The sequence below is a fragment of the Aphis gossypii genome, chromosome X, assembly GCF_020184175.1.
Source record: "Aphis gossypii isolate Hap1 chromosome X, ASM2018417v2, whole genome shotgun sequence".
Taxonomy (NCBI): Eukaryota; Metazoa; Arthropoda; class Insecta; order Hemiptera; family Aphididae; genus Aphis; species Aphis gossypii.
The window spans coordinates 56095169-56120823 of NC_065533.1; the positions used below are offsets into that span (position 1 = coordinate 56095169).

Sequence of the window (25655 nt, forward strand, 5' to 3'; positions counted from 1 at the left end):
CGTCCCATTGCATAATATAGTACGTACCGCGGAGCTTCGCCGGCGGTTGCCTCCATTTCGGCGGCCGTGGGACGCCGCGTGGAGGTGACGCCGCCGCGGCCGCGCTAATAGTGATTACACGACGATTATTACAAAATAATAAATTATGACAACAAACGCTACGCCGCGCCGCCGTCGCGCACTCGCGTCGTAAACCGCAAAACAGCAGCGTGTTGTGCCGTGTGTTCGTGCGCCCGTGTGTGTTGGCGACCGTCCGTCCGCGCTTGTGTGCGTGTGCGTTTGCGCTTGTGTGCGTGTGCGTTTGCGCTTGTGTGCGTGTGCGTGCGTGCGCGCGTGTGTGTGCGCTCTTGCCCGTAAGCGTGCGTGCGTGTGTGCGTGTGCTTGTGTGTGTGTGTGTGTGTGCAAAGGATAACAACACCGACGTCGTACGTACCGTGTTTGTTTGGTCGTCGCCGTTTGTTTGTTTACGATCGCGTCCGTTATTCGTGCGTTCGTTGTCCGACGCGACAGTCCGAACAGCCCCGCTCGATCAGCGGCACTCGCACTCCGGTACTACCGTCCGAACGCTCCGAACATTTTACCGGCCGGCGGCGGCGGCGGCGGCGGTTCGCGATACGCGACGAATAAGATGCCCTAAGCGGCGTCCACGGCTTGGTGCGGCCCCCTGTACGTGTTCTTCTCGACGATCGAGACCCAGCCGACGGCAACACCTGTGTCTGCAGATCCCCGGTCCGGGACGAAAAGCGATCTCTCGCGCGCACCGACGAACGGTCGAATTAATTCCTCTTGGGTCGCGGCGTCCACCCGATCCTCGCCGCGCTCATGGCGGCCATCAACAGTGGCAGCAACAACAGCAACAGCAACAGCACTAGTGCCGGCGGCAGCAACATGTACCGCGTCGGAGGTGAGTTTCGGTCGAGTTTGCCTGTCTACCTGTACGGTTTATGCCGTCGCGTTCACTGTTCGGTCGTACTTTCCGTCACGAATTGTCGTTTACGACGCGCGATTTACTTGACTACATTTTTTCATAAATTATTTTGCTCTCTTATAGATAGGTACCGCTGCGATTCATAAACATAAAACATTGGTTGTGATCGTATCGCGGTGCAAACCGTATAGATGATACTCGTGTGTGTGTGTGTGTATTTTGTATCAACTCTTATTTTGTTACAGATTATGTGTACTTTGAGGCCCAGCAGCAGCAACAGCAGCAGCAACAGTCCATGCATCATCAACAACAGCAGCCTTTCCAAATACGTAGAATCGAAGAGCTCAATAAAACTGCGGGTGGTAACGTTGAAGCCAAAGTCATGTGTTTCTACAGGAGACGAGATCTCCCAGCTCAACTTGTCGCACTGGCTGACAAACACCAACAGCATCAGCAGCAGCAGCAACTATCATTGACTTTATCATTATCTCCCGGTGGAAATAGCACTGTTAAAGGAGCTGGTAAACAGTCGTCCGCCATCAAATCATCCTCAGCCAGTGATAAAGACGCTAGTACGGATAAGAAAGAACAAGATACTAGTGGTGCTCTACCAATGGTGAAAAAAGAGCAGCAGAACGATGAACAGTCTGCCAGTAAAACAGAAACATCTGAAATTAATGAAAGTGTAAAAGAGGAATCGCAACAACAGCAGGATGTTGAGATGTCTGAAGACGTGGAAACTAATTCTTCCGTATCCGCTGCTGTCAAAAGTGGAGATGGTGATGAGATTGAGACCAATGACAAATGTAAATATATTCAATATTTTGTGCATTGTAGGAATTTAAGTACTGTGTATAAACATTAATTATTATTTGTAATAGCTTCAGATGTTGTTAAAGATGAAGATAAGACTACACAGGGCACACAACCACAACATGACTGGTGGCGTGGTGAACAGCTTAAACAACGTGAATTGTTCTTAAGTAGGCAAGTGGAAACATTAGCAGCAACACATATACGTGGAAAGTGTACAGTAACATTGTACAATGAGACTGAGTCATTGGATAGTTATTTAGAAAGAGAGGTAAGAACTGAATACAACTCTTGTGTTTGCTTGCATATTATTCAAATTATATTAATTAAGTTCTAACTAAATTTAAATGCATAGGTACGCATAGGTATGCTATCTATTGTAGTTATTTTTATTTTTTTTTTCATTTTATTGCGGTAAAGTACATTTGAGTAATTATGATAAATCTTGATAAATAACAAAAAAAGATAAGGCAACTTGATTACCAATTATATAACATAACATAGAACTAGGAACAATTATTTATTCAGATGAATGGCAAGCATATAGTTCCTTAAAATATATAGATTATTATTATGAAACCGTTATCATTCCAAGTTTTTTGTTGATCCTACAAAGGGCACACAAACAATTGGGTATACATGGAGACATGTCAATACTAAGTACAGAATTAAAACCCAAAACCAACTATTAAAAGAGGAATAGGGGCAGTTAATTAATATGCTACACGACTTATTAGAAGTTTTATGGGATGATGTAAAAATAATATATATATACTTATAACAATATTATAAAATACTAAACTACTATGATCATCAGTCATCATTGTTATTAATATTGTTAATTTATTATTAATCAATAATCAGTGGGTAAACGGTTTTTGTAGGTATCATTTTACAATTAGTAGTTTATTACACCAATAAAGTAGTGGAGGGTACTGGTAGCTAGATGAGTATTAATGCTTATCATTAAAATTTTAAATGATTATGTTTGATGTGCTTTGACGCTTTGTTGATGTGAGTTTAAAACCTTTTATGGTTGTATATTGCATTAAAAATTCAAAGTATACAAATTTGCAAGGCTGAGCATTAACAAGTTAAAAAGTTAAAGTTAAGTTACTTTTAACTAACTTTTTTTTTGAAAAGTAACTTCTATCTTAACGAATTACTTTTTTAAAGTAACATCTCACTTAACGCATTAAGTTATTTTTGTCTTTGTACGAACTTCAATAATTTATTATTGCATTTTGTGGTAATAATAAAAAAAAAAATAACAATAACAATAATTGTTATGTTAAATATAAATTATTCTGCTATATATTATTATATAGGTATCGAATATTCTAAATATTATAGACTGTCGAACTGTTCTGTACTAAGTCTAAATTTTAAAATAACTTATTTAAATGCAAGTAGATACCTATATTATTGATTAAATATTCTATAATATTATAGTAACTGTATATTTAAACAATGCTAATAGTTAATGGAACTTACAAAATGTCAAAATTTACTAAACAACTTATGAGAAATAAAGAATAATATTTTATATTATTTCTTATTCACAGAATATAGTATGTCTAGAACTCTAAACTCTATATATAAGATTAGTGCTATGCGAGTAATTATTATTTAGAAAAGAAAAACATATATTATCCAAACCCAATATCCCATATTATACGTTTGTAAACTGTCAGTTTTAATTAAAATTTGTGGTTTGTTATATTTAAATTCATTCATGGAAATGATAAGAATAATTTTGTTCGGAGTGAGGGAGTGACCTATTGTATTTACTATTTACTAATTTAATTATTTTGTTGGATTTCATAATTTATAAGTTCCTAAAGCAAAATACATTTTTTTTTAAGATATAAAGATCTACCTATATTATAATAATATTATGTTATTTGTAAATCTTAGACATGAAGTGTAAATGGTGTAATTATAAGTTTTATATGAAAAAAAAGTAACTTATTTTTAACTAAGTTAAGTTACTTATTTTTTCCAACTAACTTAAAACTTAACTTACATTTTTTCAAATTAACTTAACTTAACGAGTTAAAAAAAATAGTTAACTTGCTCAGCCTTGAAAATTTGTTGCTCATGATTTTAAACCAAAATAAACCTATTATACTTAATTTTGAAATAGTTTAATAAATTATATAAAAATTATTCAATATTGGGTTTTCATTAATTAATAAAATGATAACATTAATACATAAATAAATAAATACAATAGCAAATTTAACATTTTTCAAAGCTATAGTCTGTTATTATTCAATTCTGCCAACCCATTACCTAATAAAGGCACTTAATGTCAAATTATGTTTAACTATCTATTGTAATAAATAATACTAAAATACTAGTTAATTTTTAACTATTATCCGTAGGCCATTACATACCCAATCACTTGAAAACTTGTAGGCGGTCTCAATTATTCTTTCTCTATGCTGTTTACATAATTGGATAATTTACTAACAATAAAAGCTGTCTCGTTAGAGTAAAATTAAGTCTCATTCCTCTATTTTTTTTTTTTTGTGCAATAATAATATATATCTATTTTTTTGAATTAATAAAAACTATATATTCATTATTTAATAAAAACAATAATTTTGAACTTATACATTTACATGGCATGTTAAATAATGAAAAATATATTGATTGTATAAAATTTAATAGTAATTAAATTTAGTACATTAATAGCTCATCAACTTTATAATTATCCTATACTCTAAGAATTTATAGTTTTGTAAAATATTTATACAAATATATCATATAATTAAATAGTAAAATGTTCAATTAATTAAAAACATTTGTTCAGATTCAAGTTATTTCGTAATATATTTTTATAAGCTGATAATCATAAAAATTAAAAGATGGATAGGTATAGTTAAAAATGTAGTTAATAATTATTATTGTTAATTATGCATATTAATTGTTTATAATTTATCAAATAATAAACAGTTGGTGCACATATGAAATTACATAATTAAATACTACATTTTAGGGATATTATTTAATGCAGTGGTTCCCAACCTTTTTTTTTTTTATCATAAACCCCTTTGTAGGTTCTCAAAATTCTCGTGCCCCCTTCCTATAATTATTTTTCATTTTTTCCCTAGATTGTAAAATAAATATAATTAAGTTTTTATTGTGCTCTACATCCAGACCTCCAATCCAATATTAATATAGTCTACTTCTTAAAGGAAACTAAACTGTACAACTTAATTTAAAGTTTTACACAAAATGCAAACTATTAAAAATTAAAATAATAATAATAATGTAATACTCTAACTATTGGCCTTGTAGCTGATGATTTTTTTTTTTGTTTAATAAAATAATAATAAAAAAATAAAAATAAATAAAATTTTACTTTGTAATGACTGCTTGCACCTCCACGGCAATAATTACATGCCCCCCAAGTTGGGATACTCTGATTTAGTGTATCCTTGGTAAAATAATATTTTTAATACCTATAGTATTATTATGAAACAGTAACAAAAGTTAAAAAATAAAATATATGTATTCTCAGTGGTATGAAAATAAAATTTTTATTGAAAACCTGAAATTGCATAGATTTTAAAATTATTATTAAACGAACATAAATACTACTTGATATGAGACATACCAAATTAGCCATGTAGAAATAATCTGTATGTGTAATGTATTTACGTAATAAGTAATAACATTAATAATAATTAATTGTACACATTTTAGCCATAGATTTTTGATATTTAACTTTTAAAAACTTTTATATCAACTGTATTAAACTATAAAATGAAATAATCTTTGTTTACCATTAATTATGTGATAATTAGTTATTATTAATCTTAAAAAACATAGTACTATACTGCCCTGCTAAGCAAAAGTGCCGTAAAACTCAATTTCTTATTTTTGAGAAAAATGAATGTTTGTTTTTTTAATTTTATTATAACTTTATTATTTGTTATCCCAATTAATTTAGTATAATACATATTCACCTTTATAGTTTTTTTGACGAGGAATGCAATGAAATAATAAAATAAAACTTTTATCCATATGTTACATGAATAAAAGTTATTTTGATGTTATTACTTAGAGCCATAAGCCGTAAATATACCACTATTTACTAAATAAAAACGCCGTAAGTCAATTTTACGGCATTATTGCTTAATAATTATAATTGTCTATAGATATAATTACTTGAACTAATGGCCGTAAATAATTTTATATTTATTATGATAGATATTATATCTTGGTTAGTAGATACTATAACTTGGGTAGAACATAGAAATATTAAGCAAAAATGCCGTATCTATCAAAATATTTACGGCGTTTATGCTTAGTAAATGTATGATACGGCGTTCTTACTTAGTAGTTCTAATTTTCTTCGTTACTTACGGCGTTTCTAAATAACGTTTTATGTGTTTGTAGCCTATTTAATGTGATTTTGGGGGTATTTTTTCTACAGAGAATGTGTAAAATGTGTTTACCGATCAGATGCCGTATCTATCTAATTTTTTTTTTTTTTCGAGTTACGGCACTTTTGCTTAGCAGGGCAGTATAATACTCCAATTTTATAAAATACCATTATCCATTAATTTTTTGTCGAAACAAATAAGGTACACATTATGTGTATAATATTGATTGAATGTTAATTGTTTTACAAAGTTTGAGAATGGAATTATTCACTACTATCTTTGTATTAATTATTTTTACAAACAATTTTGCATATTTTCTAGTTTAATAATGAAATTAATTTTTATAACCAACAGGACACATTCTTCTATTGTCTGGTATTTGATCCTGTCCAGAAGACATTGTTGGCTGATAAGGGGGAAATTCGTGTTGGCCATAAATATCAGGCTGAGGTGCCGCCAAAAGCACTATTTAATCGTGGTAGTAGCGATTTAAATGTAAAAGATGTAACTACAACATCGGCAAAAGGAGATATAGTAAAAGAAGAAAATATTACTGATGGTGATGGAGAAGAGCCAATGGCGACGGAATGCAGTCAAGACGATGAGGATGAGGATGATAAAGATGTCGATGCAAAATCCTCTACTGCAATGACTACAGTGACAACAATAGGAACAGTAACAGCAATGGCAATGGAAAGTGATTCTGAACTTGAAACTTTGATATGGACATGTAGGCCACAGTGGAATCGTTTGACTGATAGACAAATAGATCAGTTTTTGGTAGTGTCTCGATCGCTAGGTACATTTGCTCGTGCCTTAGATTGCACCAGCTCAGTGAAACAGCCTTCATTGCATATGTCAGCTGCTGCTGCATCACGTGACATTACATTGGTGAGTTTTTTATATCTCAAAATTGTTTAATGGTAATTAGTTATATTTTATGTGTCTTAACTTGATTTGTATGATATTTGGTTAGTGTTCTATTATTTATTAACAATATTAATTCTTTATGAATTTTTTTATTTAAACAACAGTTTCATGCCATGGACACATTGCATAGGCATGGTTATGATCTGGGTACTGCTACCTGTTCCTTAGTGCCTAGTACGGGTCCTGTATTGTGCCGTGATGAAATGGAAGAATGGTCAGCTTCTGAAGCGAATTTGTTCGAGGAAGCGTTGGAGAAGTATGGAAAAGACTTTGGTGATATACGTCATGATTTTGTTAGTATTTCTTACATTCTCTAGTTTAATTTCAGTAGATATTGCTTTTAATATGTACTGATTATTTGTTATTTGGATATCAATAATCATAAATTTATATGCACATGGTGTTACAGCTTCCCTGGAAAACACACAAAAACATAGTGGAGTACTATTATATGTGGAAGACCACAGATAGGTATGTGCAACAGAAGCGTGTTAAGGCTGTAGAACAAGAATCCAAGTTGAAACAAGTGTATATACCTTCTTAGTGAGTATTTGTTGTAAAATATAATACTAAGTTTACATTTAGCCTATAGTGCGTTTCACAACAACTGCGACTCGTGATGGTTTTGTCTCAAACCAGGCGTTCTCAATCTAGGATAGAAAATAAATACATATTTTTATAGTTTTAAGTTATTTAAAAATAATTACGTGTAACATAAAATATGATATCTTATTTAATAAATGTATAATTTGAAAAAGTATAAAATATTCATTATCAATTTTAAATTTTCTGCGGATTATTACACCCTGGTTTTAGAAACCCTGATGAAAAAACACCACGAGGCGCATTAGCGTCGAGTTGCAGTTGTTGTAAAACACACTATAGGGTATAGTATGCTGTATCGAGCTTTTACATAGTATTGGATATTAGTATCATTGGTATATAAATTTCAATGTGATAAGAGGTTGCTACACTTGGTTATATTGTCTTTATTTTACATATGTTCATCATAGCAAATTTGCGTTCAGTAAAACACATTATATGTTGTTACTTGTTAACTTTAATAAAAGTGATAATTTAACTATTAGCAAAATTAAAGGTTAGAACAATTATCAGGGTTGTGGTGTTGATTTTTTTTTTGATATTTTAATTTTTAAGCTAGATAAAAGTATTTTCAATTTGTGATATTTTGTTTACTGTGCCATTAGTATGTTTTTAAAACAATAGTTAAATTTTAAAAATTTTTCTTGTAAATAGTAATGGAACAAGTGGTGGAAAGCAGCAAGCTATAACATCAGGTGTAACAATAAAATCTTCACAGCAGCAACAACAGCTTGTAAATGGTAATTCAGGAGCTATGGAGCTGTATTCTCCTAAAAATGGTAGCGGTGGATTAGCAGGGGAGGGACCATTACAACCTGGATTGTGTGATCTATGTGATGGTGAGAAAATAATTTTATAAAAAACATTTTCGTATATATATATATATAAATATGTTATATAATCTTAATATATATCATCATGTATTAATTATTGTCTAATTTATATAATTGAATTTAGCTGTATCTTCACAACAATGGTATCCAAACACTATAGGAGCCACAACTGGAACAACCTCAATATCTTATCATCAACAAAACGGAGGGCTATCTTCTACATTATGTCACGAGTGCTGGACTCATTGGAAAAAATATGGAGGACCTAGAACTGCTACTTCCGATAAAAAAGTTATTGCATCAGCAAGAGGAGGAAGCATGTCGGGAGACGAAGGTAATATTAATGATATATCTAATTATGCTTGAAAACGTCTTTGTAGTAGTAACCTAGGAATAGAAAATTAAAACTCTAAAAAGTACTTGACAAGTATTAATACTTAACTTATTCTATTTATGTATTTTTACATATTTTAAATCTAGTGGTGAATAACATTATTTGCTTAGATTTACTATAACATATATGTGTATTATGATTGCATGTCAGATACATTTTCAATACTAAATAAATCCTTTAACGTGGTTGTAATTACAAGATATTAAGATCGTGTGTATTAATATAAAAATATTATTAATTTATAATTCTCAGGTTTAATTTGCGGCTCAATGATGGCCCTTGCATAGTTGAGGTCAAAATGAGTGATGCTGAATTTTCTTATTCAAAATATTTAGGTACATTGTTTTTGTTAATTTTTCCATCTTTCGGTGAATCGCTTACTCGATATGAAAACCACTTCAGAGGCCTCATTTTAAATTTTAATTTGAAATCAATTACATTTTATGGTTTTTGTCTTGACTTTGCCCTTTATAATTATTATCTTCTGTGAAAGTTTGCAATTTTTTTTTGTATTATAATAATACGTGAATGTTTTTGTGATTAGTCAATAAAAGAAATTACAAACATCTTATTTTTATAAAATACTAACACACAATAGTTAATTATATTTAAATCAATATTTGTTTGTAATGTTTGTAAACAGATCGACCACATTCAAATGCGTCATCTAGTTCTGTAGCAGCAGCAATGAACCTGAATGTATCAGCTGGTGGCGGAAGATCTTCATCACACGGACCCACTATGTCAACCCCACCCCATCATCACCATCATCTTATGCACCTCGGTGGTAGTGGAAGTAGTCATCATAGCAATTATCATCATCAATTACCACACCATCACCATCAACAGCTTCACCATCAACAACAGCAACAACAACATCAGCAACAACACCAATCGTCAGCATCTTCACCAGGTGGTGGTGGTTTATTACTACACCAACCACATATTAACTCGTCTGGATCATCAACGACTGCTCATAGGTGCACTATTATAGGGTGCCAAGCAGCTCTATTTAAGAGCAAGTCTCAACTGCTACGTCATTATAGTACAGCACATGGCATTGGATTAAATTCCAACAGCAGCAGTAGTCCTAGTGCTATCATTTCCTCGATTGGTGGTAGTGGTAGATCTTCTGGTAGTGCTGGTCTTGATGGTGGAGGAAGTGGAAAACTATCACCACAACCACCACAGCAACAAGCCGTTTCCGGTGCAGGACTTCTCCACCACAATTCTGGAGGACCTTTAAACTTGAACAGTAGCAATTCAATTCAACACTCCATCAATAGTGGCTCTGCTAGTCAAGTAATAAATCTTATTGCATCATCATCTTCACCGCAACAGCAGCCCAACAACCTATCTACAAGTTCTGGAGGCATAACAACAAATGCAGTTATTGGAACAGGAGGAGTAGCTACTGCCACTGGGAGGCCGGTTATGAAGACAAGAACAGCATTTTATTTAAGATGCACATCGTTGGCAAAAGCTAGTAGGCGCCGAGCTGCGCAACAAGCAGCTGCTGCACTATTACAGCAACAACATCACCAGAAAAAAGCTTCGTCTAGTGGGGCGGTGTTATCCCCCATTGCTTCAGCTATGGTACAACCTGGATGCTTAGCTCGTCCTAGGAATGTAGCTCGAAGACCATTTGTATGCGTTCCACAAACAGCACATACTTACAAACACGAATGTGAGTATATATTGTATTATTTATCGAGTGTTGTTTTGTGTCATTTATCTTACCTAACTTTACCTATTTATTGATAGTGTAGAGCAGTGCTTCTCCACCTTTTTTGTTATAGGGCCCCCTAAATTTAATGTAAATCTGTCAAGGCCCCCTCTCAAACAAAATCATTAATTATTTTTTTCTTAATGATATACTAAATTTATATGCACTATTTCACAGAAATAAATTATCAAAATGTAAAGAAAATAACTAAATAATCGAAAATATTTTAAATGAAATAAATATTTCAAGGCCCCCTAGTGCTGCGTCCCCCAGGATTAGAAGTATTAGTATAAAGTGACTTCAATGGGTAAGGTAAAAACTTTTAAGGCCTATCTTAATTGCATAGTAACTCATTTATTTAATAATATTGACTACTTTAGTTAGGAAAATAAATTTAAAGAATAACAGGATTTTTTAAGCAAGTATTTGACAAAATTGATTTTGATTTTTTAGTTTTTTTTCATATGAACGTGGAAAAATTATTTTTGCTTAGTTAACATGGTTGAAGATTTAATATAAAATTCCTTATACATTTTTTTCATAGACATATAAATTTATTAAAAATACATAGGTACAATTTTTATTTATAAGTATTTGAAGTTCAAATTTTGTTAATATTACTATACTGCAAATATATTTATTTTTTTTTAAATTTATAAAATGTTTAATATTTATAGCTAAAGATTGAAAATTTAATGAAAGGGTTTTTATATGTAGCTCATATTGTAACTGAAAAATACTAAGATTTATAAACACAAGTTTTTTTTTATACACATTTTAAGTTAAAATTTGAACTTTACTAAATATTTGAACTAAGAATAACAATTTTAGCTATTTTGTTGTAATTTAGAAGTATTATTTGTGAATATTTAAACATTTATCATTAAAATTAATATAAACATATAATATTATAATATAATGACATGTTCTAATAAAACATTTTCAGCAAAAATTGATTCAATTTGCTGTATTAATAGTAAAATAAATAATTTAATTATTGTAACATAAAATGTACTTGGTAATTTAGACTTACCAACTGGTTGTTTTTACTTAGAATCTTTTCTTCATGCAATGATTTTTCATTGAGTTAAAATTTAACACATTTATTACAGTGTCTTACTCCTCAATGATGAGGTTTACTAAGATTCCTACTGTATGCAAAGTGGCTACTAGCTACTTTCCTCTATTTTATTTTTCAACTTTGGTCTATTTTTATGTTAAAATGTTAAAATATATGATACCATAAAGGTTTTATAGATCTCATATGTCCTATCAATCTTTTGGCCTATTCCACAACATATTGTCATATTTTACTTTTAAAATATAAACTATATTTTAGATTTAAATAGCTATATACTTATGCACATTAGAATATGTATGTGTAATTTTAAGTATGTCATCTTTCAGGCATGCTATCAATGCAACATGCTCCAGTCCATGAACTTAGAGCGTACTTGAGGGCTGCTGCAGTCAAAGCACATGCCCGGCGACCAGGAGTTACTCGAGTAGCTAATGCATTAATAGCTGCAAGGAGAGGTCGTGGTGGAATGAATTCAGCAACCGCTGCTGATATAGCTGTGCCAGATTGGTTGTCTCTGCCATCTCAGCAACACCAGCATCAGTCTTCACATCATCATGTTTCATCTTCATCAAAACATGGCAAACATTCTTCAAGATCATCAACGGGTGGACGTGTCGCATTTCCTAAGCCACCTAAGGCACCGGGTCAGTGTTAACTCCCGAAGTCTATAATTTATTAGTTGACAATAATATACATATTATGTATTGTATAGCATTTTGAAAAAAATATTGATGTTTCAATTTTTTTGAATTGTAATAGATTAAAATTGAAATCAATCTATTAACGCTTATTGGGTATTTCAAGTAGGGTAAGCTTAAGTTGACTCATTTAAATAAAAGTAAAGGAATGGCTAATAATCATTTTGAAACAATTTCAAATACTATCAATGAATGATCAAAATCATAAATTATTTCCTTCTTAAAATGTAAGATAATAAAAATAAAAATACACAACATAAAATATTTATTGATAGAAATAATAATATAATATACAATTGTTACATTTGTTTTCATTCTAATATTAACTTATACAGATGATTCCAACTAAAGTTTAGGATGTCTAATTAGTTGAATTAAGATTAATTTTATCGATTTAAATTTTTCATTTTTATTTCTGGATCTCCTAAGGTATTATATTTGTATACAATTAGTAATACAAAAAATGATACACTTATTATTTAAAAAAAGTCTGTAGTCACATTTAGAGAATATTTTAATGTACACCAGGGTGACCGGGATATATTTTATTTTTAAATTAATTTTTATTGTTACCTTAATTATAATATTAACTTAATTAAAAATGTCATACTTAGGTATAAATGTTGGGCCACCATAAATTGTATCAAGTTAATTTCATATTTTTATCGTAATTTAACTGGTTTTTAGATAATTATATTAATATAATAATTTTTAACTTTATATTTTTGGTTTTTTTGTCAACAATGTTTGTTTTTTTTTGATATTTTAAGTGAATTAAAGGTTATACTATAACTAATACTAATCATAATTATAGAAATAGTTGTTAAAAATTATAATCTTAAAAAGTATAACTTGTTTACCTAATTTAGTAAGTTTCTTTTATTATTTTCGTTGGCTTTAAAATGAGTAGACTAGATTAAGAAATTAAATAAGTCTTAGAATTCTTAATAAAGTACTATTTAATATGTTGCTGTCAACATTTAATGTATTTTTAGAATATTTAAGAATTTTACCTATTAAATCTAATCTAAAAAAAATTTATTAACTGATAATATTCATTAGCTATTTAAATTTAAAACCATTATTTTAGGCAACTAATTTTATTATCTTCTGCTTCCGTCCCTGAATTAATAAATGTGATTGATGTTTTAAAAATTTTGAGAAACTAACAAGAATTTATACAATTGTTAATATTTACATCCAATAACTTGGTATCATTTAAAAACAAATTACTTTATAGTATAACCTCAATGTTTTCAATGTTTAATACAATATAAGCATACCTTTTAACTGTATATGATTTAATATAAAATAATTCTATATTATTATTACATATTATCTGTTTAGTATATGTATATATATTAAGTAAACAAGATTAAATAGTTGTATATTATTGTCAACAATTTTACTAAGTATAACTGCAATTTTATGGTTATATGATTTCCAACCACAACATTTTTTGGATAAGGGTGTGTTCTGGTTGGATGCATACATGCTTTAGTGCTCACATTCAAGTCATTCTTATGAACTTTTCCACTACCAAATAGATGCATACATTGGCTTTGCTTACGCTTCAAGTGAAACATGGTCCGCTAACTGATAAAATATAATTATTGCCTATGCTGCACTACCTATTTCAATTGAGCATTTGTGAGGGTGGAGTGATGACGTAGAGTTCAGATCTGATGACATCACTGTTGTAGCGTGAGTGCCTATATGTGCCAAGTGGAACATACCATGAAAGCTCATTAATGTTAGAAGTGTACCAAGTGTTCAACTAGAATGCACTCAATGTCTGTGTTATATCGTCATAATGGAAAAAAACTAATGACACATCAGCATATATATATATTATGTAGCAATGACCACTGTAATTCAGTTTATTGTAGTATTTTATATAGTTAGAAGACATTTTATTTAAAAAAATAATTTAAGCAATGTACATAATTATAACTCCATTTTAATAATATACGCTGTTGCGTTATTGTAGATGGAAGTTTGCTATATGAACGAGTGCCAAATAAACAGGAAGCTGCTGCGGCTGCAGCAGCTGCTGCTTCTGCATTGAATAACCCATCGGCAGCTGCGGCGGCAGCAGCAGCAGCTGCAGCTGTTGGACTGAACCCGGCTGCAGCAGCTGCAATACTTGGAGCTTTGGGTCCTCCGGGATCGGCTAGCAGTGGTAATTCTGCGGGGGCATCTGGTTCATCAAATGATCAATCGGCTTCGGGGTTTGATGTAGCAGCTGCGGCTGCTGCTCTCTACCAACAGCAGCAACAACAACAGCAACAACAACTACAACAAGGCTCTTCGTCATCCAGCAATAAAAGGCGTCTTTATGAAACAGATGGTGGTGAGCATCGTTGCATTAAGTGTTCTAATTTTTTACTCTGTGTTATAATCATAATGATGATATTTTTGTGATTTCTGTTGGATTCGATTAGTTAGTTTTAATTTATGTATTAAGTATCTATTGAATTAAAAAAAGTAAAATATGTATGTATCTAAATATTCTGATTTCTCTATTGATAATGCAACCATATGAAATTTTAATTTTTTAGTTTTGAGTATTTAAATACCACCATTAATATTATTATATACACAGGTTTCAAATTTAGGAGGGAAACTATTTGTACAGATCTTAATATAATAATGATTTTTTTTTCCGTATAGCAACTATTCAACAGCAACCACAACCTCAAGCTGGGCCACCGTCAAAACGTATGCATCGGCAACAACATCACTCGCAACAGCAGCAGCAACAACAGCAATCTACTGGTCACCATCATCTTAGTCAACAGCATCAACAACCTTCATCAACATCACAAGGGGGCAGTGGAGCTGGTGGAGGTGCTGTGGATGGAATGCTGGCATCAATCGTGGCGCATCAACAACAGCAGCAACAACAGCGAGGTGGTACATCAAGTGGAGGACCTTTACAATTGACTGCCACGGGAAGTGGTGGTAAATCTGGTGGTCACCACCAGTCACAACAGCATCAGCAGCATAATCATTACAGAACACCATCAATGGCTCGAACCGGTAGAAAGCATGTAATATCGTGGACGGATGCTCCAGACGACCTGTATTATAGATGTACTTCATTGTCTAGGTACGATAACTATTAAGACCTATGACCAGTGGTATTGTCCCAACGTTAGATTAATTTTTAATTTTTAAATGGTTGATTATTCACTTTTTATCATGTTTATTTTGTTAATGCACAACATTATTAAGTATTTTATTGTATATAGATCTTTGCGGAAAGCCAGGATGACGGGTAAGGAACTGAGGCGGTCGGCACGCAAGCCATGGCAGCCGATCGCCGCACTTCTTGGTATATCATTCACAATGCCGTCCTCTGCTGCATCGTCATCTGCAACACCATTAGGAACAGCTGGGCCTACAGGGTCACCGGCTCCACAAACCAGTAGTACATCCGGAAATCCATCATCAATAGGATCAGCTGCACCGTTTGATATGTCTACCACTGGTGGTGGCGCCAGCAGTAACAATAGACAACCGTCCACCATATCGAATCAGTCGGCGACACCGATAGTAGCGCCATGTATTAGTGGTGCGCTTCCAATGTCGTCACGTTCCAGTGGCAGCGGTAGTAGTCATCACTAAGTACCATGATTTTGTATGGACTTAGGCACTGTTGGTGGCTAAAACCCACCAACCGTTTGGACGATAATTTAGAATTTCAATTTTTTTTTCATCATCGTACTATTTTATTTTTATACATTAACAATAATCATATTAATTTTAATCCGAATCCTTTCTATAGGTTAAACCTAAATATGCTAAAATTATTTTTATTATTATTATTTTATTTTTTTTTTACTATTTTACTATTACACACACTATAATTATTGAACTTTATTATTATTGATTACATAATACTTGTAACATTTTTAATTAATTAGGTGATTTTTATTTTTATTTTTTCGGCTACACTGAGTATTTTATTATAATTAAAATACATAATATGATTATTACTTCGATATTGACTATATATTGTAATAATAATAATGAAAAATATTATAGTTTTTAAGGTCATATTTTTACAAACGACATTAGCAATTTAGCAGCCATAGTTTTTAGCTTAATTAGTATAATAGTTGCGGTTTAAATGAAAACAACTGCTGTATAATTGATTGTTTTTTTTTATTGTAACAAATAATTTTCTTATGACTACACGCACATGCGACTTTTCTTTTTGTTTTATGTCTATTTACAAAATAATAAAACAATAAGACGCGACATTTGAATAAACGATTATATATATATATATATTATTATCATTTTACATAATATATATGTATGTATGTATTTATGTATGTATGAATATATATTTACAAAATATAATATTGTTTTTTTATATTCATGCATACATTTTCGCATATTCAGTACATATAGTATTTGACACGATAATGAAATAGTATACTCAGTTAGCCTTTAAGAAGCGGCCAAACAGTCTAATGCTAATAGCTAGTCTATTGTAGTAATTTTCGCTCAAGTGTCACCTGACTCTTGCCGTTGGACTAGTACCACTGACGTTTTCAGCTATAGAATCCTTGGATAGATTGAGCGGCATACAATCTAGGAGTAAAACAAAAATATTATATTTCTATATAATTATAATAATATTTATAAATAACAATCAAAAGGGTTAATTATAATCTGTGCAAAATATTTTTTTTCATAGGTGTTACTTTTTAGAATTATAGTATTAAATAAAAATTAATAAATTTTAAATAATTGTAGATAAAGATGTTTGTGGCATGTTTCAGAAAATCCAAATATATCATAATTACATTTGCAATAATTAATTATGTGGCATCTAAACAACTTCAAACTGACAATGTATTTTGAAAATAAAACTATTATATTTTGCCTAAAATATTTATTTATTTAATCTAGACTCTAGAGATTACAATTTAAATATATAAGGATGATAAAAAGTTAATTTTAAAAAAGCCAAAATAAATGGCCATAAAATTACCTATACCTTAAGGTTTTTAAATACATAGTATCCCCGAAAAGGGGATAATTATGATTACGGGAGGTCGAAGAAGTGGTAAATTTAAAAACTTAAGGCGTGTAGGAATGAAGTTGGCATCAAGACTTTGAGAAGAGAATATAAGTAAGAGGGAATAAGTACTCATATACTTGCGTATACATTCGATTTTAAGAATAAAGACTTTCGTTTAATATAAATAAGGTGATTATTGCTTTTGCTCAAGTTAAATAAGCAGGTTAGGGTTGGCAAAAACGTAAAAAATAATTGATACTTAATTTCACTAATCCCAGTGCCTTTTTTAATGGGGTTTTTTTAACATTTTAATGGTCAATGATAAAATCGATTAACTTTAAATTTGAGGATAATTTACAAGAAGGATAGCAAAAAGAAGCAAATAACTAGATTCTTTTAATCTTTTTTATTATTAAGAAATATTTACTAGATGACCCGAAGAGGTACTGCCGTTTTTAATAAAACGGTTAACTTAGATGTCAGAAAGCAAATGTAATAAATAGAGATGATAAATATATATATCGGTTAAAATAGCATTGGCGATCTTAGTAGGTATCCAAATTTATTTAAGAAAATGTCATTATTTACTTAGCAGCTATTGAATTAGGCAAATGGTAGATATATGAGATTAGATTAAATAGCTTATATGACAGTGCAATTTTTCGAGCGTAACTTTCACATGGCTATAAAAAAAATCATAAGAGCCTTTTGACTAAACGAAGGGTGATTATTTAGTCATTACTTGTTTATTAGATATTAGGTGTAATAATTTATTCAATAATTAAAAATAACATTATTCAGAAAAAGTAGAATATAAGGTTAATATGTAAGACAATACTGAGGCACAAGGCAGGTAACTAAATGTAAAATAGTAATTATATGCTGTTATTACGCTGGTAGACAAACATTAGGAAAATCTTTAGTTTAGTAACTTTTGTTCACTAGTTCAGATGACTCGAGTTTTTAATTATTGATAACCATTGAACATATAGATACCAATCACTAAGCAATCGTATTTTAATAGGCGAGAAAAAAAAAGTTAACCATCAACTATAATAAATATAATATAAAATTGTAAATTAACTAACAGAATAATAAAAGTAACAGTTACGCTGACATTATTATCACAATGATAAATCATTATCTTGTAACATAAGTACATAGTAATAGTAATTAATTATTATAGGTACACTTACCGGTGGAAGAGGATGACTCTTCATCTAGGGTAGCTACAACTTCAGAGTTATTTTCTTCTATATAACCGCCATACTCGGTAGCACCTATCGCCACTCCAGTTCTTTTTTTGACATTACTACCCTGTTGTCGATGGAACGGTGATGGTTGTTGTTGTACCGTGGGCGCTAGTTGATACTGTTGCTGATGGTGTAACAATAAATGGTGGGGGTGAACAGGATGAGGATGCAACATTAAAGAAGGAGGCGGCGACGGAGTAGCAGGTGGCAATAAATTACTGCCATTGACTGTGGCAGCTATCAAAGGTGAAGAGTAAGGTGCCACAACCGTTGATGCAGATGAAGAGATAGTGGCATTAGTAACTCCACTTCCAACAATTGCTTCTGGCGGATGTAGAAGAGGTGGCCGCCGATTCATTTGACGTTGCCAAGTACTATTGGCACCACTGGTTGTGGGAAATTGTGAAGACAATAAAGGCGGTGGTTGCGATTTTGACAGCGGTTGTGGCAGTTGTGCGTGGGTTTGATAGGCCATAGCAGCAGCCATTGCGGCTTGATGGTATAACACATTAAAGTAACCAGCCGCGGCTAATTGTCCAGCAGCAGGATGGTGAATAGTTGGAAGTTGATGAAGAGCAGTTAGAACGGCAGAAGCATTATCAGCTGCATTAGCACCAACTGACGGTATTGACATCGATGGCGTTCCTAGGCCATTTTCAACTTTAACGGAAGCTGCATTAATAGGCGGTAATGATTCGACTGATGACCTTTTTCTGCTGCTATTCGTATGATGCCTGTATCCAACACCATTTGTACTAGCAGCTATGGGCGGTGAACCGCTTTCACCACTGGGACTCTTGAGCAATGTACGCAATAAGGATAGTGGTGCAGGTGATGGCGTATTAAGATTTTTATGTGGTGACAATATTGTACTAGTAGAAGTAGGTGTGGTAATGACACAGTTTTCTGGATCCATTACCATTGAAATGGCACCACTACCATTAGAGCGTTTCGCTCCCGCCGCACCACCAGACAATATCGCAGTTATGCTGTGATCGTTGGTGGACATGGCTTGCGGCGGAGGTTGTGGAATAACTTTTTTTACATTTTTATCAACTACTAACCGTCGCTGCGGTAGTAGCATCTGTTCTGGCGGCTGCTGGTATCCCAATTTATATTTTTTGTGAGGGCTACTATTACCACTCTTATTACTAAGGGTTATTGTAGTAGCTGTGACGGGAATTTGGGTAGCGGTAGTGGGCGATGGAGAAACCATCGATCGCCTCTTGCTACCTCCCGTATTAGAACACGAGGAATCGACAACGCTTGTTGAAGAAACGGTGACGTGACGAGAAACGATAGGTGGGACATCAACGACAGCAGAAATAGCAGCAGCAACAGTATCTCCACTATTGTTAATCGAGAGTTGCCTGCGCAACAATAATTCCGTTGTATGTCGCCGACACCACAGGTTCCGAACAACACATTCTAAATTTATTTTCGGGGGCTTAAGTTCTTGTAACGTGGAGTTTTTAATCACAGATTTTCTCTTTCTTTGACACCAGAGACTTTGCTTTTTTGGCAATGATAATAAGCGCCTCTGAACCTTTATTGTTTCGGTGGCAATCATCATGAACGCCTGATGTTGGTGTTGCTGTGAGCGTCTTGGTAAACCTCGTGATTGTGCGGATGGTTGACAGCGTAGATGTTGAAAATCGGTAATATTTTCTGCTGCTATTGTAGTTGAACACTTTCTAGAAGGTCTTCGCACGATATTTGTCGTTGTTGCAACTACAATTCCACCAGATTGTGTAGTTGTATTACCAGTACTGGTAATGAGAGAAAATGGCGGGGGCGTCGTCCTGTGTTGAAATTGTTGCTTCCGCTCACCAATTCTTACAGTTTGTGGTTGCGATTGCTGTATCGGTTGAGGTGACTTACTGTCAGAGGCAGTATTGGAAACCAAGTAAGGCCATATTGTCTTATTTTGCTGATTTTGTGACCACTCACCTATACACTTGACATTATTTTTATGTTGCTGTATCACTGTTGGAACTGGTACCCAACGACATGGAGATGTTATAGCAGACGTATTGTATGCATTTTGTTGATGATGGGCTGCTAATTGGAATATAAATTTGCCATCTGTAAAAATTATACCAAAAAGTTTATATATTTATGTAAATATTTAATTCATGTAATATTAAAACAATAATAATAACATATTATAAATATTATAATAATATTATAACATTTATCATTAAAATCTATCAAATATAATTAATTTAATTTATATCAAAAACCTTGAAGTTATAGATTTTACAGCACGGGTTCTTTTATTAAACTTCCAAAATAAAGGCAACTAATTTTAGAAAATAGTTTTTAGTAGGCTGTAAACATTTTTGGATTTAATGACTAATATAAAATACCTAGGTAAATTGTAATCAACTATAATTAGTAGATTTATTTTAAATATTTATTCATGTAATTATTTTTATTTTAGATGAATAAAAAATCTGCCACATATAGTTACAATAAGAAAGGTGGAGTGTACATAGTAGTTAGGGGTAGGTGTGAATGAAGATGTTATCCATTGATATTGCTTTGGCATGTTTAATAATTTTTTTTTTTTAATACAATTTTTTTTATAATGTGATATTAATTGTATTGTAATTAAATATGGCCATACACTTTCAATTTGAAGTTGAAAGTAACCTTTATAATCAACTAAAATATAGGTAGTTTTAATTTATCTGACTATTTTTATTCAAAATATTTGAGACACATATTATATTTTTTATGTTTAAAAGTTTAAAATGTTTTGTCCTTTATTAATATTACATTTTGCTTAAGAATATAGTTTTTATTCAATAAAACCAAAATCGAAATATTAACATAAGATACTGGTTTTCTTTTGCTGCATTTAAATCTATACAAGACATTTATTATTTATGCTTATCATTTAATAGCATGATATATTATTAGGTGTAATGCAAGTACACTAAATATATTTAAATACATTTCTTTAATAGTTCATACAAATCTTTAAGACAGGATTTCGATATACATAACAAGTAATATAAATTATTAAAATAAAAATTTCAACTTTTATACAAACTATAGCAAGTAATTAAAGTTAGAAACATAGCTGTACTATTTTAAGTACACATATATTCACTTTTTTTTCAAAATATATTGATAATAATAATTATTTGTATTATAATATGTATATTTTTATTTGTTTTTCAGTATATAAATAAACTTTTTAAGAACTAAAAATAAAAAAGGGAAAGTGGGTACCGCTCTGCTGTACATTATGTGCCATATGGATCATTATTGTATATTATAGGAGTGTTGAATTTGAATTCAATGATAGGTATCATTGTATACAAAAAATGATTCTGAACAAAGATGATTTGCTAGCCTAGGATATCTTTTCGAATGGTTGATGAAAAAGGTGGTTTATGTTTCAATGACCTGAATACACTAAAATTTAAGTTACTTCATAATTATTATAAGCTAAACTTATGGAAAATCTCGTATTGAATTTTTCACTCTTAGCTACTTTTACAAAATTTTTTATGAATTATACCTACAAAATAATTTGCAAATATTCATGATTTTGACGAATTTTTGTCAATATTTGAACTTCAAATGCTAATAAAAAAAAAAACTGTGCCTATGTATTCTTATAATTTTTTAACCACTTTGAGAATAACTTATAAGGAACTTTGTATTAAATTCTCAAGTATTTTGTTTGGGTCAAAAGATTTTATCCACACTTCAAAAAAAATTTTTCAGAAAAAATTTCAGTTGTCTATAAATAGCTCAAAAAAAGTCAAAATATTTTGAAAATTAAATCATTTAAAGAAAATGCCAATTTAAATAACTGGTGAAATTTTTAAGTATCTACGACTTATACTTTTTGAATAATAACAAATATTTAAAATCGTTTAAGGATAAATTATTATTGTTACGCTATTTCGTAAAAATTTAAAATTCAAATGCACTTAAAATTTTCCCTATAATGACGCTTTGAGTTTTCTCTATAGCTACTTGAAGGAAAACTTATGGAAAACTTAGTGTTATATTTTCAATCCTTAGCAATAAACACAAACATTTTTATGATTTAACTTCAAAATTACTTGTAAATTTTCGCGATTTCGTAAAAATTTGAACTATAAACGCTTATAATTTTTTTTAGCTACAATAAGAACAACTCAAAAGGAACCTTGTATTAAATTTTCAATTTTTTTTGTCATCCAAAATTTTTTTATCGACACTTCAAAAAAAATTCTCATAAAAATCGAAAATTTCAGTGGTCTAAAAAACTCAAAAAAATTCAACTGTATATAGATAACACTAACATAAATATTTGATAAAAATGTCAAGTATTTTCAGTGATTAATTTTTGAATTACAACCATATAAAAAAATCGATTTGGTCGAAAACTGATTTTGCATAAAAATTCCCGTTTTCCGTCGTTTTTCTTTTTCTCTTTTTTTTTGTAAACTGTTGGAAAATCTTTACTTTTTACCTCTATAATACACCAAGGATATTACTTTGCCATTGGAAACCACCCCCGAAGTTTGAAATTGAAGCATTATTTCGACTAGTTATGCTATACATAGACACAAAAAAGAACAAAAAAAAAAAAAAAAACACACATCATTGTAAAATCAATACATTTATCACTTCGTTTAGAATCTAAAACTAATAATAAACTACAGTTTAATTGACAGAATGAATTTCAATTTCAATAGTCAGGCTAAAAGACAACTAAAATACTAAGAATTTTCTGACATTTTAAAAACCAAAAACTTAGTAAGTACCAAACTTTTAACAATACTTTGCTTATCTCACGATTATGAGCCAATACTTAATAAATTAGAGCCTCCTTCCCTAGTAGATAGATGTATTTATGATAACTGAGTTTTCTTAAGATAGTTTATTGATGGCTTATTGACTGTCCATAATTATTAAGCCAAATAAATTTTAAGGTGACAAACATTCAATCACGTTCCTCTTATCCATTTAACATTCTAATTTGTACCATCAACTTTTCCCACAATTGAATTATATTTAGGATAATATGCATAATATGCATTGCCAATGAGGATCCGACTGCTTTTGAATATTAATTATAATTGTATTAATGTTTTCTTTTTTAAATATTTTTTTTTTGTTTCTTAGATTAGGTATACCTATATTATTACTATGAATTGTATGTTTATATCTGTAATTATCTATACTTGAATCACTATCCGTTCTGCAATAATATAAGTATATAAATAAAATGTCGGTAGGTAATAAAAACATTGTAAGACCTTATTGTTATGTATTAATCTTATTTAACAAGAATTATTGAAAATTTTTGTAAATTGATTGATAATTTAAGTATAATAAATATTTAATTGTATTCAATTATAACAATAAAAATTATAATATAAATAATACCATTAATCATAAAAATACCATTTTATTATTCAAATTGGTTTTTATTTAATTAATTAAGTGTAATTGGTATCCAAAAATGTTTGATGTCCATATAATGTAATAAATATAAGTTATATTTTTATATCATGAAATAGGTAGATAAAATGTCATTAAGTTATTAAAAACAAATTAGGTAGATATTATTTGATAGGATATCAAAGTTCATGAAAATGTTAATTATGATAATTTTGTACAATATTATTTATGTAGTTACATATCTAAATACCTGCTCTTTAAATACTTTATATCCACTTAGCATTAAATTAACAGCAGATTAATAAATGTTTCAGATTATTTCACAGTTGGATTATTGAGATTAAACATTTTATCAGTAGTTATTAATAATTTAATAAAATAAAAATGCTTTGAAGGAGTATATTATCTATAATTTTTTTCTAATTATACGAAACAAATTTAATACCAATTATTGTTTGGATTACTGATATACAATTAAATAATTGTTACCTACTTATAGGTAAATCGAAAATACTAATATTTTATAAAAATGTTATTTATCGATCATAATCATAAATGTATGTAGGTTAAGTAAGCAATAACTTTAAATGCTAACTATTTTATATTGAATGTTTTAAATGGAACTTTTACTATGTAGAAAGATTAATAATGATATAAACTCAAATGATTTTACATTTCATAACAAAAATGGTCACCTAAGCACTTAGGTGTTTTGTATGCACCTACTCTTAAACTTACTAAACCCAAGCATGTATAAATGTTTAAAAACATTAGATTCTATTTTTCTACATAACTATGTGTATATTTTTTCTTTAATACATATCTAATGTAAACTAAGCGAATATGAAATATACAAAATACGCCTATCGATTTTCTCAATTAAGAATGACACCGACAACAAGTGTTTGAAAATATATTGTAATATGAGTTACCTTTATAGAACGTCAGACGCCCTCCAATACTCGTTGGAGTGGTGGACGCGGCCGCTTCATCACTGTGAGTACTGCTAGAAGAATCTCTATCACCGTTATTGTCGTCTCCCGTTTGTTTGGGCGACGACAGGGGCATTGTCGGGGTTTTGACGGGCGTAGAACAGCCGTCATCAATCGTTGTAGACAGCCTGGTAACGGTGGCAGAGTCGTCGTCGTCGCTACCACTTCTGCTGCTGCTGCTGCTGCTACCGCCACAGCAGCTGGTGGTCGTCGACACTTCGGACGATGACTTGAGGCTGCCGCCTTCGTCTGCGCCGCCGACGTCGTCGTTGCTACTCGAACCGCTCGTAGCGATACCGTTGGTCGTCATCAGTGTCGAGGCGTCGTCCGCTACGTCGGATGCCGCCGATATAGGGCAGCGGCGGCGGCGGTCGTCTAGAGCGGCGACCGCCGCCGAATCTCGTGTCATGGCTATTGCCACCACAACTATTATAAGGGCGACGGCAGCGGTCCGGCGTCGGTGCTAGTGGCGGTGGCACTGCAGGGGCGAGCGTTAGCGGCAGACTGCGACGCACTACTGTAGACTCGACAACTGCGGCGACAGCACCACCACGGCT

At 31.5% G+C, this 25655-nt stretch overlaps 2 protein-coding genes across 2 annotated transcripts; one reads left to right on the forward strand and one right to left on the reverse strand.

The window, feature by feature from the left end:
- The first annotated feature begins 212 nt into the window (after positions 1-212).
- LOC114125280 (AT-rich interactive domain-containing protein 1B-like) lies at positions 213-16699 on the forward strand. The gene is made up of 13 exons (XM_027988871.2): positions 213-904; positions 1174-1734; positions 1810-2012; positions 6493-7029; positions 7173-7361; positions 7478-7611; positions 8326-8510; positions 8629-8838; positions 9542-10585; positions 12032-12349; positions 14394-14756; positions 15077-15515; positions 15658-16699. Exons 1-13 carry the CDS (start codon positions 823-825, stop codon positions 16031-16033), a joined length of 4641 nt encoding a protein of 1546 aa, XP_027844672.2. The 5' UTR covers positions 213-822; the 3' UTR covers positions 16034-16699.
- Positions 16555-25566, reverse strand: LOC114125283 (uncharacterized). Its single transcript, XM_027988873.2, has 3 exons — positions 25039-25566; positions 18638-20779; positions 16555-17008 (listed from the first exon to the last, which is right to left on the reverse strand). The coding sequence occupies exons 1-3, from the start codon at positions 25505-25507 to the stop codon at positions 16929-16931; spliced, it is 2691 nt and encodes an 896-aa protein (XP_027844674.2). The 5' UTR covers positions 25508-25566; the 3' UTR covers positions 16555-16928.
- Between the last annotated feature and the right edge of the window lie 89 nt (positions 25567-25655).

Bases quoted from the DNA above. Each gene is read 5' to 3' on its own strand.
- LOC114125280 (XM_027988871.2), top strand. From the start codon at position 823: ATGGCGGCCATCAACAGTGGCAGCAACAACAGCAACAGCAACAGCACT. The intron at 2,013-6,492 runs GTAAGAACTGAA...TATAACCAACAG, and splicing joins ATAGTTATTTAGAAAGAGAG to GACACATTCTTCTATTGTCT. The intron at 14,757-15,076 runs GTGAGCATCGTT...TTTTCCGTATAG, and splicing joins TCTTTATGAAACAGATGGTG to CAACTATTCAACAGCAACCA.
- LOC114125283 (XM_027988873.2), bottom strand. From the start codon at position 25,507: ATGACACGAGATTCGGCGGCGGTCGCCGCTCTAGACGACCGCCGCCGC. The intron at 20,780-25,038 runs GTAACTCATATT...TAATTTTTACAG, and splicing joins GCGTCTGACGTTCTATAAAG to ATGGCAAATTTATATTCCAA. The intron at 17,009-18,637 runs GTAAGTGTACCT...TTTTACTCCTAG, and splicing joins AGAGTCATCCTCTTCCACCG to ATTGTATGCCGCTCAATCTA.